General features: G+C 39.9%; 1 protein-coding gene across 1 annotated transcript in view; it reads right to left on the reverse strand.

Annotated features, from left to right (window-relative positions):
- Positions 1–4,509: 4,509 nt before the first annotated feature.
- Positions 4,510–19,935, reverse strand: part of LOC129753423 (keratinocyte proline-rich protein-like) — a 33,943-nt gene continuing 18,517 nt past the window's right edge. Inside the window, exon 2 of the mRNA XM_055749246.1 lies at positions 4,510–5,254. Coding sequence (XP_055605221.1) covers positions 4,510–5,254 — 745 coding nt within the window. The remainder of the gene's footprint in view (positions 5,255–19,935) is intronic.

Here is a 19,935-nt window from a genome sequence, read left to right on the forward strand (position 1 = left end):
CGGGAATTGTAAAATAAATCTTGTATATCTTTTAAGCTAAAATCAAAACGCTTTGCCATCTATACTTAATTTGCTAAATAGATAAAAAAAATTCAGTACCTATCAAATACTAAACTTAACAAAGTTTCCTTTTGTGATATGAGAAATTGTATGATCAATATCTATTTAATTTTCTAAAAATTAAAAATAGACACAAGACACAAGATTATCTATCTAGGCAGAATCTGTATCGATCGGGAATTTGACACAACTAGAGTACAATGGTTGATTTCACTTTAAACTGATTAATTCTAAAACTTCTTCCCTAAAACTAGAGGTGGTAGAGAAAGTCTGACAAAAAATCAAGTTCAGGACGCAAAAAATTCCCAAAATCAGTTTTTAAAACATAGGCTCCAAAAATGTGCCTATTTTTAAGTTTTTGCCTGAAATTTCCAGCATATAGTTCAAGCTATATTTTAAATAGAAAATTCTTTCTGCAATTGATAAGGACTTTGCAATAAAAAATAGTTTTGAATATCAATAACTCATTATGTTTAAAAATTAACCAAAAAAAATGGAAATAATGTGAATTCGCCTTTTCACTTTTTTACATAAATCATTTATTACCAATTTGTTACTATTGCATTTGTTTCAGTTAAAATATTAAAAAATCTAATATGAGTTTGAAATTCAAGAGAAAATTTATGAAAATTAATATCTATACAAAAATTTATAGGTAATAATAATACGATGTTTTTAAATTTCATCATTCAGAAAAAACCTCCAGAAAAAAAAATCAGAATTTAACAATCAGTTTTGAATTCACAGCAATTATTACTAAACACTTTCATTAAATGTTTGGTTTTTCAAATGTGTAGTTGCATAATAAAACTCATTAAAATTTTGTTGTGAGCCTAGCACTGATATGGAAGAGCTCAGAAAAAAGTATTGTGGGTAACTTAAAAAATTTCTACATTTTCTCTCCAAAGGTGTGTGTTTTATTCTTATTTGTAAAATGACATTTATAATGAGCAATTCATACAAGAGTTCATAAATTGCAATTTTGAAATTACCACATATACTAATTACAAAAATTATCTTTTCATCAATATTTTTTCGCTGTAAATATTAAAGATTCGTAGATTGTTTTTCTAAAGGGTGTATTATGTAGTTGTATTAAAGGATACCGAAATAAGTTAATAGAGAAAATGTGATGAAAGAGTCCACTGGTCTTCTCTAAGTTCATATATTTCTGAAATAAAAACACTTATTCTGGAATGCCTGAAATGCATGAGGAGGAGGAGGAACAGCAAATATTAAAGACTCATTTGAACAGCATCTCAAACATCAACCCCCCCCCCCCTCCCCCCTCCTCTCCCCTTCTGAACGTTTTTTCACCAGATATTTACGTTTCTTTTTATTGACTGAGTTTTGAAAATTTGGAAAATCACCAGAGGTCCAAAATGTGAGCCTTGTGGAACACCTGAAGTAACTCAAGGGGTTTTGATTTCTTTCTATTGAATTTTATTATTTCTTGTCTATTTGTTTAATAAGATTCAAGCCATTTCAGAAGTCCTCAGTCAACTCCAGTTTTTTGCAGCTTTTAATGTAGCATCGATATATCTATACGATCAAATCCTTTGCTAAACTTTGTATACAACGCCTCAACGTGATTTCTATTATTCATTGCATTTAGTGAATAATTTACTAATTCAAGCTGTTAAGCGACCTTTAAAAAATATCATGTTGATTGTCCGTTATCTGCTTTCCGCCCAAATTTGAAAATTGAAATCAGAAATGAACACAATTTTATGGAGAATTCCTGTCTCTTCTAATTTAAAATGATAATTTGCCGCAGCTCGTGGCGTAGCGGATAGCTTTCAAGTTTCCTAAGCCAGCGGGTATGAGATCGAATCACGGTCACGGCATACATAGTACACTTTCTGTGGGTTGGTGGTTTTAGCATTTGTAAGATGCTAGCCATCATATCCTCGAAAGATGTACGCTTAGAGTTAAGAAAAAAAGGAATCTCTTCGAGGAAACATCAAGTTTTATTGAGATCCTGTATGTGTTTGTGTTCGTTTAAAAATAAATCTGCTGTTGAGTTTTGATGAAAAAAAATTTTTTTCGATTTTTTTTTTCTTAATTCTTGTTGAGTAATTCCTGGGTTTTGACCAAATTTGCCCAGATATTGCTTGGATTTTTGGTTGTCAATTTTTATACCAATGCCCGGATTTTGCCTGGTTTTTAGATAAAATAGCCCGGATTTATCCGGCCCCGAATATGTGCTGGAAAAATTCTGGCAACCTTATGCTAGATGCTTTGATGGACAGTTGTGCTAGCGTTGGTTTGGTTTGGCTCATAACATATTCTAAGTGCACAGTACATATGTTCAATAATTTTAATTTAACTGTTTATAAATATAACAAAAATTAGCACAAATGTATTTTTTTCTATTAATATCTATCCTCATGCTTGTTGATGTTTTGAATTGCTGTTTCTAAAATCAGAAGTTTCTATTGTAAAATATTATGAATTTTCTGTTAACTTTCACTCTTTGAAGTTTTTCAACGTTTACTGCATTTGGACTGACAAAGTAAGAATCAAATGATTCAACTTGACTTTTAATCTCGTTCTGTTAAGTTCATTAACGAAATCTACAATATTTACCCTTCAGATTTTATTTCGGGGGTCGGCGAAAGAGGCATTTTTAATCGTATTGAATTTGAATATAATTATTTCGGGTATCGCTGTCATATTAATTGGATTGGTTCGTCACAAGTTTGCTTCCATTATTACAATTTTAAAAATGTATTTCGTTTTTGTTCGATTTTGAAAATTTCAATCTTTAGTTTGAACCTGAATTTTATTTTGTGGTTCCGAATTTCATTGCACGAAACTGTATGATCAACTACAGACAACTGCATTTTATATTTTTGAATATTCTAAATAAATTTGGAATTTTAAAATTAGTCGTTATTTAAAATGGATTCTTGATATTCCTCAGATGTTTGCAGGGTATTTTACACATTAATAAGCAAATTTATAATACAAATTTCGAAATCTTTAAATGAAACCTGTTATTGTTACATGTGTTATTTTTAATTCAATTTCATTTCAAGAATATTTCAGTGGTATTGAACTAATTGGTGTTTTTCTTGTATCAATTTCAGGTACGTTTCAATTATATCAACATCAACATCTGGGGTCGTCCACATCTGTCACAAACTAGCTCAAGCCTTTTCGTCTATCCAGTTCAAGTGCCGCGTTAATAACTTTGATTTAATTAGAACGTCCCATGTCGGACAACATTATCACCACACATATCTTCACGTCACATTACGAGCGAACAAGCGAGGCTCTCCTCTGCTTAAAACGTGGCAACTCGAGAGGTGCAAATTTGTCGCCATTTTCTTCTGATGGGCGCCGTTGGAGCTAATTTATGCAAAATCACTAATTATGTATGGATCGCTTCAAAACCAGGCGGCTTGTTACAAACGCCAATTGCGAACACACATTATGGGTACATGATACTTGAACTTAACTAGAAGCTGATCACACTTTAAAGTGGAAGGTAAGTCTGTTCATTTCCGTTGAATTTGAATTTAAGACATACATTTGAAGGAGGTTTATCTTAAAGAAAAATGTATTATTACCATTTACGGGTAATTATTAGTAGGCCTCAATAAAAGTCTCTTCTTCGACAATTTAAATAAGATTCATAAACGACCCATGAACTGTGAATCGCGGTTCAGTTCTCACAGAAATGTTTCCATTTGAAGATTTCGAAACCTAGATAAACCGGCTAGAAGAGAAGGCTTGAAGTTGCCGAAAATCGAAGTCAATAAAAAACGACGAAAAATTTTCTGCTTCTATTGATCGTCATAAATCTTGGGATCAGTCGCCGATATCGAATACGGTAGAAACTTCCAAATTCAGAAAAGATTAGCAAAAATTTATGCATAAATAATTCTCGGGCTTCATCCGTCACCGAAGTGCTTCTGTACGTTACAGTAAAACCTAGATTTAAACGTCTTTTCGAAGGACTTCTTCGAATCAAACGATACTCGCAATCTACGACACATGACTGTTTACCTTTTTCGGTTCAAGGGATTGGAATTTGTGCTGAAAATGCGTGCCACCGTTTGTTCAGCTTTTTTCTCCCAACAGGAAAGCCTCAAGATTCAAGATAATGTCATCATGTGGGGAGCTCACCCTGCTGAGAAGCTGAGGATCGAATCCGTATTACTTGCTACCTACCTACCTGTTGATAGTGATCTTTTCACCGCAAAGTGTCACCGAAGTTTATGGGATCGGATTCAGTAACGCTGCAACCGAGGATCGGATAACCATTGCTAAATTGGTGCAAATTATATGATAATTGGTACAAATCTGTAATTAGCAGAAAGATCATGTTATTTAGATCACTGGGTCACGGAAAAAGGCGATGAGCACGCCCAGAGCCTCATGGATAGCCTAAATAATGTCTTAAAAATATGTCTGAAAGTTTAGACGAAAAGGTGCACAAATTCAGACAAAAACAGGATGACTAAAACTAGAACAAGGAATAGGACAGAAACTAGGACAGGGACTAGGACAGGGACTAGGACAGGGACTAGGACAGGGACTAGGACAGGGACTAGGATAGGGACTAGGACAGAGACTAGGACAGCGACTAGGACAGAGACTAGGACAGGGACTTGTACAGGGACTAGGACAGGGACTCGGACAAGGACTAGGACAGGGACTAGGACAGGGACTATGACAAGGATTAGGACAAGGACTAGGACAGGGACTAGGACAGGGACTAGGACAGAAACTAGGACAGGGACTAGGATAGGGACTAGGACATGAACTAGGGCAGGGACTAGGGCTGGGACTTGTACAGGGACTAGGAAAGGGACTAGGACAGGGACTAGGACAAGGACTAGGACAGGGACTAGGACAGGGACTAGGACAGGGACTAGGACAGGGACTAGGACAGTGACTAGGACAGGGACTAGGACAGAGACTAGGACAGCGACTAGGACAGAGACTAGGACAGGGACTAGAACAGGGACTAGGACAAGGACTAGGACAGGGACTAGAACAGGGACTAGGACAAGGACTAGGACAGGGACTAGAACAGGGACTAGGACAAGGACTAGGACAGGGATTAGGACAGGGATTAGGACAGGGACTAGGACAGAGACTAGGACAGCGACTAGGACAGAAACTAGGACAGAGACTAGGACAAGGACTAGGACAGGGACTAGGGCAGGGACTTGTACAGGGACTAGGACAGGGACAAAAAATGGACTAGGACAGGAACTAGGATATGTACTCGGATAGGGACTTGGCCAAAGACTAGGACAGGAACTAGAACGGGGACTAAGATAAGGAATTGTACAGGGACAAGGACAGGGACTAGACAAGGACTAGGACAGGAAGTGCGACAAGGACTAGGACAGGGACAAGACAGGGACTAGAAAAGGACTAGGACAGGGACTAGGAAAGGGACTAGGACAGGGACTAGGACGAGGACTAGGACAAGGACTAGGACAAGGACTTTTTTTTAGTTGGTAATCACAGGTGGTAAATCCCAGTTTACGGATTGTATTCCAAGGCACGGCGAGCCACCGCGTCCCCCCAGTTTGCTACTCTGGGTCCATGGGTACAATGGGAAGACTCATGATATACTCCGTGCATACCCCCTACTCCCTAAACTCCACCTGGGGCCGCAGACCTGGTTCCCACCTAGAACTGTTTAGTACACTATACTTCAATAGTGAGAGGTCTATTCGCGCTAGTGCGCTCCAAGGCAATACTCATTAACGAGACCACTTTCAGCAATACCTCTCATCCTTACGACTTGACGCCTGAACTCTCCTCTAACGACTTGAGAACCGACATCTCTTCGCAATGACTCGAGATTCCCACACAAACCTCTCTTCTTCGCGACTTGAGGCCTGATCTCTCCTCTAACGACTTGAGATCCGACCCCTCCTCGCATCGACTCGAGGTTTACCTCTCCTCTGCACGATTCAAGGCCCGATTTCTCCTCTACAACTTGAAATCTGACCTCTCCTCGTAATGACTCGAGGTGACCACTTGTACCCCACCTCTTGTTGGTAAGGGGCCTGGTCCCTCCTCTTACGACTCGGGACCCGACCTCTTATCATAAAGACTCGGGGTTGACCACACAAACCTCTCCGCCTGAAGGTTTGAGGCCTGACCTCTCCTCTAACGACTCGAAGCCCGACCTCTTATCTTCAGGGTTCGAAGTTTGCCACCTTGCCCGTCGTGTGCCAGATCGAGAGCAGCTTATCCTAGACTCGCGCCTGTCACGGCACACGCGCGGGACTTAACGCAACGACTCGGATGATTCCCGACGAAGACGTCATCCTACTCCGACTCGAATGGCTCACCCGGCGTCGAGAGCCACTCTACCCGTGGGTATTCCCCGAACGTGGAATAACCCTTTCTCAACGAATTTCACTGCGAAGAAGGTCAAGTCTTATCCCCGCAGCTTCTGTCGTTGAGAACCGCTCTACTCGGATACTCCCCGAAGGTGGAGCATCCTACGCACGAACGCGGCGCACCCACGGCATCCGCTACGCAGAAGGTATTGTCTTATCTTTGTAACTTCAAACCGTGGGGTCGGACGCACTCTACTCGACAGCCCCCCGTCGATGGGGTCAGTCTACTCCGACCGTTGTCCGGTCTACTTTATCCCCCTTGGTTGGCAACCCTAAGATTTTTGGCCCGCGGATTTTCCTGCCCGTTGTATGCCAAATCGAGAGCAGCTTATCCTAGACTCGCGCCTGTCACGGCACACATTCGGGACTTGGAACGCAACGACTCGGATGTTTCCCGACGGTGACGACATCCTACACCGACTCGAGTGGCTCGCCCGGCGTCGAGAGCCTCTCTACCCGTGGGTATCCCCCGACAGTGGTTAACCCTCTTCCCTCGAGATCCACTACGAGGAAGGTAAAGTCTTATCCCCGCAGTTTCCCTCTTAGGAAGCGGCACAACTCGGATACCCCCCGACGATGGGGTATCCTACACACGTTCGCGGCGCACCCCTGACCTCCGCTACGCAGAAGATGATGCCTTATCTTTGTAGCTTCGATCAGGGGATCGGACGCACACTACTCAGATGCTCCCCGCCGATGGAGTCATCCTACACCGTTCGCGGACTGCCGTTGGTTCCAGCTCCTCTGCAGGGCAGTCATGATCCGGGTGAACCCATCGCTGACCGCATGCCAAGTGTTGGAATCCGCACACATCCTCTGTACAACGTTATCTGCTGTCGTGTCAGGCCCACAGGCGGCAAATATGGAGGTACGTACCGCCGCAAACCTCGGACAGACAAACACCACATGTTCGGGTGTTTCCTCTTCGTCACCACAATCTGGGCAATATGGCGAAGCCACATGTCCAAACCGGTAGTGGTACTTCATGAAGCATCCATGACCAGTCAGGAATTGCGTCATATAGAAGTCCACTTCACCGTGCCTTCTTCCGATCCAGCTCCCGATGTGCGGGATCAGACGATGGGTCCACCTTCCTCTCGTTGAGCTGTCCCACAGCTGCTGCCAGTTGGACATCGAGTCCTCATTGGCGAGATCTCGAACGTTGGGCGTGTCTCTGTTGTCGTAGCAATAGACAACCTCCTCTAGCAAAACCGAGATGGGCATAACACCCGCTACTACGCAGGCGGCTTCGGACGACATGGTCCGGTATCCGCTGATAACCCGCAGGTTCATCAGCCGCTGAACGCTGCTAAGTCGCTGCAGGTTACAGCTTCCGCCTTTTACTGCTTAGGATAGCCGAGGAGTTCGGCATCATTCGTGTGAGTGCGGCCGTGGCCATTGCCGCTCTCTTGCACACGTGTTCGACATGGCTCGTGAAGCTGAGCCTGTCGTCAATCATCACCCCTAGGTACTTGATTGCGCGTTTGGACACGATGTTGCACGGTCCAACGGCAATGGTACCTGTTTGGGGTGATTTCAGGTTGGTGATAAGCACCATCTCGGTTTTGTGGTGGGCTAGACGCAGGCACTTGGAGTGCATCCAGCGTTCCACTTCCTGGATAGCTACCGTGGCCAGTAGCTCAACCTCCGCTGTTGAGGAGCCCCTCGCCAAGAGGACTACATCATCTGCAAATCCTACGAGTTCGGCTCCCGATGGGAGGCTCGTTCGTAGGAGTTCGTCGTAAGTGATGTTCCACAGAACCGGGCCGAGTATTGACCCCTGTGGAACACCCGCTGAAACCTCTTGTGTTCGCAAACCCTCGCCGGTCATATACTGCAGTTGGCGATTGTGGAAGTAACTTTCCACAAGCCTATACAGATATGCCGGGATCCTCATTTGGATGAGCGACGACGCAACCGCTGTCCAACTGACACTGTTGAAGGCGTTCTTCACATCCAGAGTGACAACCGCGCAAAAGCGGAGCCCTCTCCTCTTGGTCAGCCTGGCTCTGTCCGCTACCTCGATGACCGAGCGGATGGCATCTACGGTGCTGCGACCTCGACGGAAACCAAACTGTTTCCCCGAGAGTCCGCCCTCACTTTCCGTGTATCTCTGAAGTCGGTTCTGAATCACCTTCTCCAGGACCTTACCCGCTGTATCCAGTAGACAGATCGGCCGATATGCCGATGGGTCTCCTGGACGCTTACCCGGCTTTGGCAGAAGAACAAGTTTCTGCCGTTTCCACGTGTCAGGAAACACCCGTTCCGTCACGTATCGTTGCAACGATGTTCGGAACATATCGGGGAATTCCCTGATCGCAGCCTTCACCGCGATGTTCGGAATGCCGTCCGGTCCGGGGGCCTTCCTCGGTTGGAGAGACTTGGCGATCTCGCGAAGTTCTTCCACCGTTATCCTCTCTTCGGCGCTGGTGTCCCAGTCATACGGGACTGTTGGCCAGCGGGTAACATCGTGCTGTGGGAACAGCTCATTGATGATGACTCTCAGTTTATCGGGGCACGTTTCAGGTGGTGCACCCCCACTTTTAGTTCTGCCCATGACTATCCGATAGGCATCACCCCATGGACAGTCGTTGGCGTCACGGCATAACTGTTTGAAACGTGCCCTCTTGCTTGCGTTGATGGCCCTGCGGAGGGCCGATCTCGCGCTTGTGAAGAGTGGCCTACGCTCCGTTCGCTCTTCTTGGGTCCTTGCGTTCTGCATCCTGCGCCTTGCCCTATGGCAGTCGGCACGCAGACCCGCAATTTCCTCCGTCCACCAATAGACGGGTGGCCTAGTGCTTTTATGCTTGGCCCTTCTCGGCATCGCAGCATCCCAAGCGCGAGCTAGAACCCTCGTCAGTTCTTCCGCGGACAGGTTGTCCAGGTTCCTCTCCCAGTGCAACGCTTCGACAAAGACGTTCTGGTCGAACTGCGTTGTCTTCCAGAGGCGTTCTCCTGTACGAGACTCGCGTCTACCTGTCCGCGTACTTGAGCCTAGCCGATACCGAATCGCGAAGTGATCGCTATTCGTGTAGGCCTCGCTCACCATCCAATCGCTTACCAACCCCGGGCTACCGAAGGTGACATCTATGGTTGACTCGCTCCCGTTCCAACTTTGGTAGGTACTGGTATTCCCTACGTTGGCCAGATCCACATTAAGCCTCGCCAGGGCTTCTAAAAGAATTTGACCTCTGGGGTTTGTGAGGCGGCTACCCCATTCATCGGCCCACGCGTTAAAGTCGCCAGCAATATGGCGAAACCACATGTCCAAACCGGTAGTGGTACTTCATGAAGCATCCATGACCAGTCAGGAATTGCGTCATATAGAAGTCCATTTCACCGTGCCTTCTTCCGATCCAGCTCCCGATGTGCGAGATCAGACGATGGGTCCACCTTCCTCTCGTTGAGCTGTCCCACAGCTGCTGGGACAGGACTAGGACTAGGACTAGGACAAGGACTAGGACTAGGACAAGGACTAGGACAAGGACTAGGACAAGGACTAGGACAAGGACTAGGACAAGGACTAGGACAAGGACTAGGACAAGGACTAGGACAAGGACTAGGACAAGGACTAGGACAAGGACTAGGACAAGGACTAGGACAAGGACTAGGACAAGGACTAGTTCAAGGACTAGTTCAAGGACTAGGACAAGGACTAGTTCAAGGACTAGTTCAAGGACTAGGACAAGGACTAGGACAAGGACTAGGACAAGGATTAGGACAAGGACTAGGACAAGGACTAGGACACGGACTAGGACAAGGACTAGGACAAGGACTAGGACAAGGACTAGGACAAGGACTAGGACAAGGACTAGGACAAGGACTAGGACAAGGACTAGGACAGGACTAGGACAAGGACTAGGACAAGGACTAGGACAAGGACTAGGACAAGGACTAGGACAAGGACTAGGACAAGCACTAGGACAAGCACTAGGACAAGGACTAGGACAAGGACTAGGACAAGGACTAGGACAAGGACTAGGACAAGAACTAGGACAAGGACTAGGACAAGGACTTGGACAAGGACTAGGACAAGGACTAGGACAAGGACTTGGACAAGGACTAGGACAAGGACTAGGACAAGGACTAGGACAAGGACTAGGACAAGGACTAGGACAAGGACTAGGACAAGGACTAGGACAAGGACTAGGACAAGGACTAGGACAAGGACTAGGACAAGGACTAGGACAAGGACTAGGACAAGGACTAGGACAAGGACTAGTACTAGAGAAAATTCTCAGACAGGAAAGAATGTTTGTTAATGGATTCAAATTCACAATAAAAAATGAGAATTTTTCGACGTTTAATTTTCATCTTTTGAAAAATTTTCCGAAATCAAAATTTTCTCTGATTGAAAAGGATGCCTAATCGAGATTACGTATACTCTTTCAAACAAACAAATTTTAAATCATATCTCAGATGGATTTACTTTTACAAAAAAATTAAGATTTTCTAATCAGTTTTCTTCTTAAAATTTATCTCGCAATAATTCTCAATATTCAAATTTTTCGTAAATAAATTCTGCATCACAAAGAAACGTGCCAACATATAGGACATATTTTCTTGCCAACTTGTTGCGTGAAAATCCTGCTGCGAATCGCAAAATGCGTACCATCCAGGGCGCGCTTCTATGCGCAAAATTTATGATATATTTGTCTGCTATGCTAATCGCCGCATGTCCGGTGATTTGGAAACACTAAGTTATGCGTAGCTTGAATTGTTTCGTTCCTTGGACACCCATTATGGTTTACGATGTTGCCAAATGTTTTCATTCAGCGCGAATCCATTATGGTTTTGATAAACGGATTAGCTTTCTTCTGAATTAATTATTCCATGTTTAAAAAAAACAAGGAATTTGCAATGATCTACTTTGTCGAGAGAGAAACGAAAAATCGTGCGAAACTCTCAGCTTGATATATTGTTGTGGGTACTCAACTCGGCAAGGACGATCATTTTGCGACAGAAATTATTTTGGACGACAAACCATGTTCTTGCGTCATGCCTCGACTTCGTCTGAAAGCGAGCATTAAATTAAAAGCACTGACATTTTGTCACCTCGGTACAAGAATCCCTGGCGAGGCGCGGAAATCAGCTGGAGAACGATGTTTACAAGTTTCCGAAGTCGAATGAAACCGAAAGCATCATCCACGCAGATTTGACCTCTTTTTTCTCGAAAGCTGACATTGTACATTAATGGATCGGTAATATACTGCTCATTTAGGATTACTTTCGTAATTTTTACGATCAAGACACTTTGGATGAAGTGCGTTGTTGTTAAAATGTTGTTGAATCACTGAAAGCGAATAAGAAAGACTGTTTAATTTTATTTTTTAAATTCCATACGATTAGCATAAATTTGCAAATCGTTTCCAGTGAGTTCATTCATAACTCACAGCTCTAACAACTGGTCAACACCCTAAAAATATATGAATGAACGAATCCCAAAAATTGCTGGAAACCATTAAACAAAAATATCGAATTTCGAACAAAATCCCAAAGCGTTGGTCAGTTTCTTCCTGTTATCAAAAAACATCCGAACCAATAAACCGTCTAACTTCCCATCATCCTCATTATCTCAGGAACGTTCCGTTCCAAGAAAAAATAAGCACGTGTGAATACGAATTTCGTTTCGCTCAGCTCGCAGCCGCAAGCCAATCCGGAACTGGAACCATAAATCACCTAAAGACCTGGGGCCGCATCCCTCCCTAATTTGATTGCAACGGGCAAAATTTATCGATGCGTTGTGCCGAAAACTTGTCACGACGGTGGAGCTGATCAGGTGCGGCCAAAAAAACAGAACCAGAGTTCGTCGAAACCCCCCGCGCCCATTGACCGTTTTGGAATCTCTAATCAAAGGGTGTTGGATAACATGCCGACTTGCAACACATTCCAGAAGATAAGAAGATTCGATCGGTTGTCGATACGACGGGTTAAACCATGAACGAAGCCTCCCGCACCTCGAGATTTGTAGGCAAGTTTGGGGATTTGAAATGCTTTCAAATTGAATTGGGGAGATTTCATTTGATCGAGGTGATCGAGGAAATTTCATTTGAAGCTCCTTAAACATAATTTCTCTAATTTTTCGTTAAGGAATTGGAAATCCAATTACCTACCTTATCCTAAACTTTAGGACCTTAAGAAAACAAAATCCAAACACGACCTTTTGAGATTTCGAGATCCAAGATTTCTCGTTTCTTCATAAGCATTTTCCGATACTCTCATTATATTTTTTCAAATGAAGAAAAAAACGCCAAGAAACGAGTATTGGAAATAATAAGAAACACCAATGAATTCGAAGAACCAAGCCCAATTTTAACTCATTTTTTCTTGGATTCTTGGCTTCAATGTTTTTTAGGATTTAGGGTCTAAATTTGTTTACAATGCACCGCAATGCAATAATTCCTGAAATAAAAAAATGTTGTTCAAACTAAATTTGGTTTATAAACTTTTAAAAACAAATAGATTGCTAGGGGCCGTTCACATACCACGTGGACAACTTAGGGGGAGGGGGGGAGTATGAAAATGTCCACGCTTGTCCACGGAGAGGGGGGTAGGGGTTTGGGTCATGTCCACGTGGACATACTTACTGTTTGAATCTTTAAATTACAAAGCTTTCCAGTTTAAGTCAAAACAATTAAAAACCACTTGAAAGCAAGTAATAAATATGATAACTTATAGAAATTTAACATTTTCAAAATTATTTAATATCAGGTAATGCTATTTCTTTCTTTCTTTTTTATCAGCCATTCCAATAACAAATAGGCAAAAAGTAATGTTTTCTAACTGTCAAACGAGTTTTTGAAATAAAACAATTTCAAGCCTGTCCACGTGGACATCCGGGGAGGGGGGTAGGGGTTTACCAAATGTCCACGCTTGTCCACGGAGGGGGAGGGGGGTGTCAAAAATCTCATTTTTCTGTCCACGTGATATCTGAATGGCCCCCTATTACAACTACCATTCTGACAAAATAAACGAATACTTGATAAGATACAGAATTTGATGTAATGCTCAGTCTAGTTTTATAACTTTTAAACCAAAAAATAAAAATAAACTTTTTTTCGTTATCTTAAAAGAGTTTTTTTCCAATCAAAAAAATAATTATTTGTTGTTTTCATCGACTTTTTTCGGCGAAAAATCAAACGACATTACTTGCCAGTTGGTCCAAACGTTTCGAGCTACTTTTGGCGTTTCGCTCCTCCTCAGTGGACCTTACAATTAAATTTATTAATTCTTTAATTTTCCTTTTTGCAAGAACTAATTATCTTATCGAGCCACCGATTGCTCCAGAAAATGGAGTGATGGCTGATTTTACCCGCGATTCCCTACATTTTTCAATTAATTATGAAAAAAGTAAGTTCGGACTTAAAAATTTCGAATGAAATGAGACCAATTTTGTGCGATTTTTTCCGAAGAATAGAAGGCTGTTTGAGCCATCGCACGCATTGGAAACTAAAGTTATGGCTGTATTATCCTCAATTCTCAACATTTTTAATATAGTTCAGAAAAAGCATGTTCGGACTTAATTTTTTTTTAACCGAATGCGCTTATTTTGAGTGTTTTTTTCCGAGGAATCGAATTAAGGCTGTTTAAGCCACCGCTTGCATCGAAAAATGGAGTTATGGCTGTATTAATCCTCAATTCTCCTACATTTTTAAACTAATTCAGAAAAATGCATGTTCGGATTTGAAAATTTTGAATCCAATGAAACTTATCTTCTGTCAATTTTTACAAGGAATCAAGTGAAGGCTATTTGAGCCACCGCACGCTTCAAAAAAGGGACTTATGGCTGATTTTATCCTCGACTGCCCTACGTTTATCATATAGTTAAGCCATAACTCCATTTTCCAATGCGTGAGGTTGCTCAAAAAGCCTTCATTCGATTCCTCGAAAAAAAACCACATAATATAATAGAGTATTTCCTGAGACAGTTTGTGGTAGGGTAACTTTTTGTTTTTGTTTTGAAAAATGTAAACACCAACTGGTCACCATTTTGATCTTTGATAGTAAGCACTGTTCAATGCTTTCTTTGAAAAACTTCTTTAATTAAAATCATTAACACACCTTCATGTCTCAACTTGTTATGAATTTACAATTAATTAAATAAAAAAATTAAATTCTCCTCACCAAGGTGCGCTTGCAAAAACATTTCAATTGCATTGCCAATTTTATTTCGTTACGTCATTGAACATGCGTAATGTTGTTGTTATGTTTACCCTACCACGATATGCCGAGAAAATGTAAACATGGAAAATCAGCTGTTCGTTTGACAAGTGGGGAAATGCCTTATTCTCATTCATATTTGACAGAAGTATGGGAATGGAAAGTTAAACAGCCATAAATCCATTTTCTGATGCGTACGGTGGTTCAAATAGCCTTCATTCGATTCCTGGAAAAAATAAATCGACCCAATTAGTTCTCTTTTGTTCCTATATTTTGCTGTGCGAACAAGCTTTATTTTCTGAATTGATTGAAAAATGTTGGGAAATTGAGAGTAAAACAGCCATAACTCCAGTTTTCAATGTCTGCGGTGGCTTGAATAGCCTCCATTCGATTCCTCGAAAAAAAACCATTGATTCAAAATATTAAAAATATTAAAATTAACTAAAAAACATGGGGTAATTGAGGGTAAAAACAACCATAGCTGTATTTTACAAAACGTGTGGTGGCTCAAACAGCCCCCACACAGGCGCGGTCCTATGGGGAGGGGGGGGGGTGATCGGGGTGATCACCCCCCCCCCCCAAGCGGCAAAAAGCGTTACGAAGTACTCGCAAACGCTGGATTTTATATAAAAACTTAGAACTTTTCTTAGTAGGTGTACTTTCGATTTCTCAAATTTTCCCACTCCGTGGGGGGTTTGTTGAATTTATTTATTACTTAATAGCTTAAAATTTAAAAAAAAAAAAAGTCGGTTCGCAAAACTAAAACAGCTGAAACTTGCAATTCCCTGGATCAAATTTCTCCAAATAACTTTTGTTGAGGTAATTACAGCGTTGAATTCGAATTTGCTGACCATACACGCTTCCGGCCATAAGTTTGGGATCACCCCCTTTAAAAAACTAATTTGTTTGGCCATATCGCAGTCATCATCACTTAAACTTGGCTTAAAGTTGGAAAATTTCCTAAAAATCGCACTTTATATTTAAACCCGATTAGCTCAGGGTTGGGTGGACCGAATTTATAAATTTGAATTCCATTTGAATCTTTTTTCATTAATATCAAAACTAGAGATGTACCGAATAGTGGTATTCGGCGAACGGCCGAATACCGAATATTGACCTTTTCAACTATTCGGCCAAAAGAATATTCGGCCGAATATTCGGTCGAATATTATATTGAGTTTTTAATGAAAAAAACTTAAGCGATTATTTCAATGCTTGCTATTTCTTCCATATTAGTGCCCCTAATATTTTCAGTCGATTATTTTCAACTAGACGATATTATCGGATAATGTATTACAATATATTTTTTAAGTAGGGGTTTTTCTGATTTTAAAAATGCGACCAATAACTGAAAAGACACCAGATGACTAGTCGCTTCTGGAGCGTTTATCACCAAAGAGATTGCCTTCATGTGAAATCTGGGATAAAACATGTCGAAACAGGAGCCAAGAAATTTGAAAATGCTTCTCTGATATTGAATTAGATGAAGGTCAAATTTGAGCAGGATATCTTCAAAATAGTTGTTGAAAAGATAGATGATCTTCAACCTTAAGCATATTATACTTTCAACCACACGTATTCGCACGGTCAGGCATTCAAGACGATTTTTGAAAACAAAATTAAAAAAAGGGCAAAATTCAAGCATATTCTGAAATTTTGGAAAAATTGTTATTGAACACAGAATCTAAAAAATTCTAAAGAGGAATTTGAGTTTTTTATTTGATTTAGCAAATAATCATGATAAACCCGAGCGAAACTCAGGAAGTTTTGAACAATATCTTAACATCCCGGCCAGATTTGACTTATCTGGATTCTTTACTGGATTTTTGGACAAGCCTGAATATATCCAGAAAATCTGAACAGCATTCTCCTGTACGATCTACAGTGAAAGGTACGCGGATACATCCTAGATGTTTAGCTGAAACCATAAGTTTTTAATGATTGTGTAGCTTTTACAACATTACTTTTGGATATTTTATAAATTATCCAATATTATTTGAAATATTTTCAAGTCTGTAGTAGATATTCGGCCTATTCGGCCGAATACTTAAGTCAACTATTCGGTGAGCCGGATATTCGGCTTAACGGTTTTTCGGCGGTATTCGGCGCCGAATATTCGGCCGACCGAATATTCGGTACATCTCTAATCAAAACACATTTTTTTTTTAATTTGGTGCTTAAAATTTGCATACTGCTTTAAATAGATAAATTAGCTACTTAAGTTATCGATCAAAAGTTTGGGCTCACTCCTTAATATGGTGTATCGACAAAAAGTTTGGGATCATGCGAAACATGCAATTTAATTTCGTGCGTATCTCTGTCATCAAACAACGTTTCGCTAATCTGATAAGTTATCTTTAATGCTGATGAGTTTTTTTTCGTTTTTGGATATTTAGTGAAAATGTTTTTTCAAACTAACTTCTTTAAAACTTTAGCCGTAGTTTGATCATTTTTTGATAATGTTCGCCAAATAGTCGGTATGTTCAATAAATACCTGCAAACTTGTTTTGACCATAACTTTGTTATCTTACAAGTTATTGCAGATCGGTTTGGCTCCATGTTTGATGGATCAACATATCTCGATCTTTTTTAGAAGTAAAAAAACTTGAGACTTTAAGTGTTAAATTGCCTTTGGTGCCGTTCAGATTAGGATTGTCCGATCTTCGGGAAAATATCGATCTCCAAGATGAATGGTTCTGGGATCGATCCATTCAAAAAATCGGAGCTTGAAGATCGATCTCCGATGAATCGATATTTTCTATTTGTAACAAGAGGGAACTGCTTTTTACTAAAAATATGCAAAAGACACAACATTTCAAATTGGTATAATCTTTCTACATATGGAAAGTAAAAAAAATTCAAGCGCTTTTATGTAAGGTAAACCGGAGTTAATGTTTAAAAACAACTGTAATCAAAATTCCAATATCTCGGAAACGCTATGATATTCTTAAGTAATGTACTGACAGAAAGTGTTCTAGAAATCAAAAGAAATTATTTCAAGATATTTTTATTAAGATTTTTTTTAATGTATATGAGAGTTATCGAACAAAATATGTGGCAAAAAAAAATATTCAAAAATCAAATTTACTAATTTTGTTGAAAAAAAGTATTTTTTAGAAAATCGCTGTTATTTCTTAAGAACAGCAAATTCTAGCATTTTTTTTAATCTTAATCAATCACAAACACCTTCCTGCACCCAATTAAAAGGGATTGGAAATAATTTGCAAAATTGTACTAAAATGAATTAAGAATATCTAAATCTATTTTCAACTGATCATGAAAAAAACTTCCTCGACCAGGAACCGAACTCGAGTTTTCTGATTATCTCTCCGACACCTTACCAATAAGTGAATCGTCAGATATAAACAAGTCAAGCTATAGCTTATAGTTCAGTTGACTACATCAAGTTAAATTCGCTGCTAGATTCTACGGCAGAAAACTCTCATCGTGCCCCGATTGATGGTGTTCATACTGCCTCCACAGTGACTGATTATCAGATTTTGGCACAAAAATTTAAAATGCATTTTTAAACGTTTATATCTTCTTTTTTCAAGTTTTATCCAGTTATGAAATTGACTTTTTTAGTGTCTGAACCCGAAATAATGATGTACCTAACTCACACATTGTACCTGTTTTCTACGGTTAAATAAGCGTCCTCCTGAAGGTGGCCATTATGCCCTTATTTCCCCTATTTAAGATCGAAAGATCGAATCGAAAATACACCGATCTAATCGGTTTTTCCTGGCCAAAGAATCGATCCAAAAAATCGAAAATCGGAGTTGAAAAGATCGATCTCCCAAGAATCGATCCAAGATCGACCAATCCTAGTTCAGATACCACGTGGACAAAAAAAACAAGATGTTTACCCCTTTCTCTCTCTCTCCGTACACAAATGTTGATATTCGGCAACCCCTACCTCCCTTCTCCAGATGACCACCTAGACAGATTAGATTTTTGTTGTTGTTATTTCTTATTTTGGAACGTTTTTGAAAAAATTAGCTTTTATTGTATTGGCCTCGACGTTGCAAAAATGATCTATTTTAATTTATTGATTCTATCATATATTGATTCTTCATAATTTGGATTTTTTCCGATTTTTATATTTTTAATTTACATACTTTTACGATTGGAAAAGAAATAAAAATTTTAGATGAATATATGGAAAATGGTCAAACACATCAAATTCAAAATGTGTTTTCTTGAAATAATTTTTTTTAATTAATCAATTATTTTTCTTTCGAAGACTCGTTTACTGTTATATTTTACGTCTTTCATTAAATTTAATGCACTTGTACCCCCTTTGGCTCGGAGGACGTTGTGCATTTTGAGCCGTTATCACAATTAAACTATTTTTATAATGATCCAAAGTTTTAATAAAAAAAAATCCATTCTTTAATTTAAAACTTTCAAAATAAGGTGAATTAAGTAAGAAATTGTTACGATAAAGTTGTCCTGAAACCAAATTATGATTAAATTATAAAAATAAATTTCAGTCATGGGGACTTTATGGTAATGAAAAATGACATTAAATATACGAAACTTAGATTATTGGTTGAAACTTGATATCAGTTATGCTCCGAATCCTATACAAAGCTCAGAAAATAGTGTTTTTCACTATTTAGCATTATTTGGTACATCTCTTATGATTCTTTTCAATTTTTTTAAAATACTTAAAATACTACTTTTAAAACTAAAGGTGATGGATAAATAATAATGATAATGATAAAAAAATGAGTTCAGAATTTTATTTCCAAAAACAGTTTATAAAGCATAGGTTACAAAAACTTGCCAATTTTTTTTTTATTTTTCCCAGGTGAAATTAAATTATTCCTTCATCCCCGACTATTTTCTCGGAAACAAGGCAATCGCTCAAGTTGAACATTCGGAAGTTTTTTTTTTCTTATTTTTGACCAACACAGCTAGATTTCAGGGTTCACACCAATTATATCGCCGATACTGTTTTAAGCTCATCTACACAATAATATTTAAACTTTTGAGTAGAAATCCAGTTTAATAATTTAGGTTAAAAAATCCATTCTGAATCTGAAAGTTTGGTTATTTCAATTGCAATTGATTATGACTTTTCACTGAAATATTGAAAGAGTATTAACTTTCAGAAATTAACTCTTTATTCAATACTAGCTGATCCCGCACGAACTTCGTTTCGTTTTTAACTTAAAAGCTGATGATTTTGTATTTGGTTGTTAAATGAGACGCAATTTCACCAAAAAGTTGCTTAAAGTACTAAACAGAATTTGCAAGCGACCTATTTGTTGTCCATCAAACGGAAATTTAAAATAAGAAATTCGTTGACCGTCGAAAAGAACACCCGTGTACG

This window comes from Uranotaenia lowii, chromosome 3 (genome assembly GCF_029784155.1).
Source record: "Uranotaenia lowii strain MFRU-FL chromosome 3, ASM2978415v1, whole genome shotgun sequence".
Lineage (NCBI taxonomy): Eukaryota > Metazoa > Arthropoda > Insecta > Diptera > Culicidae > Uranotaenia > Uranotaenia lowii.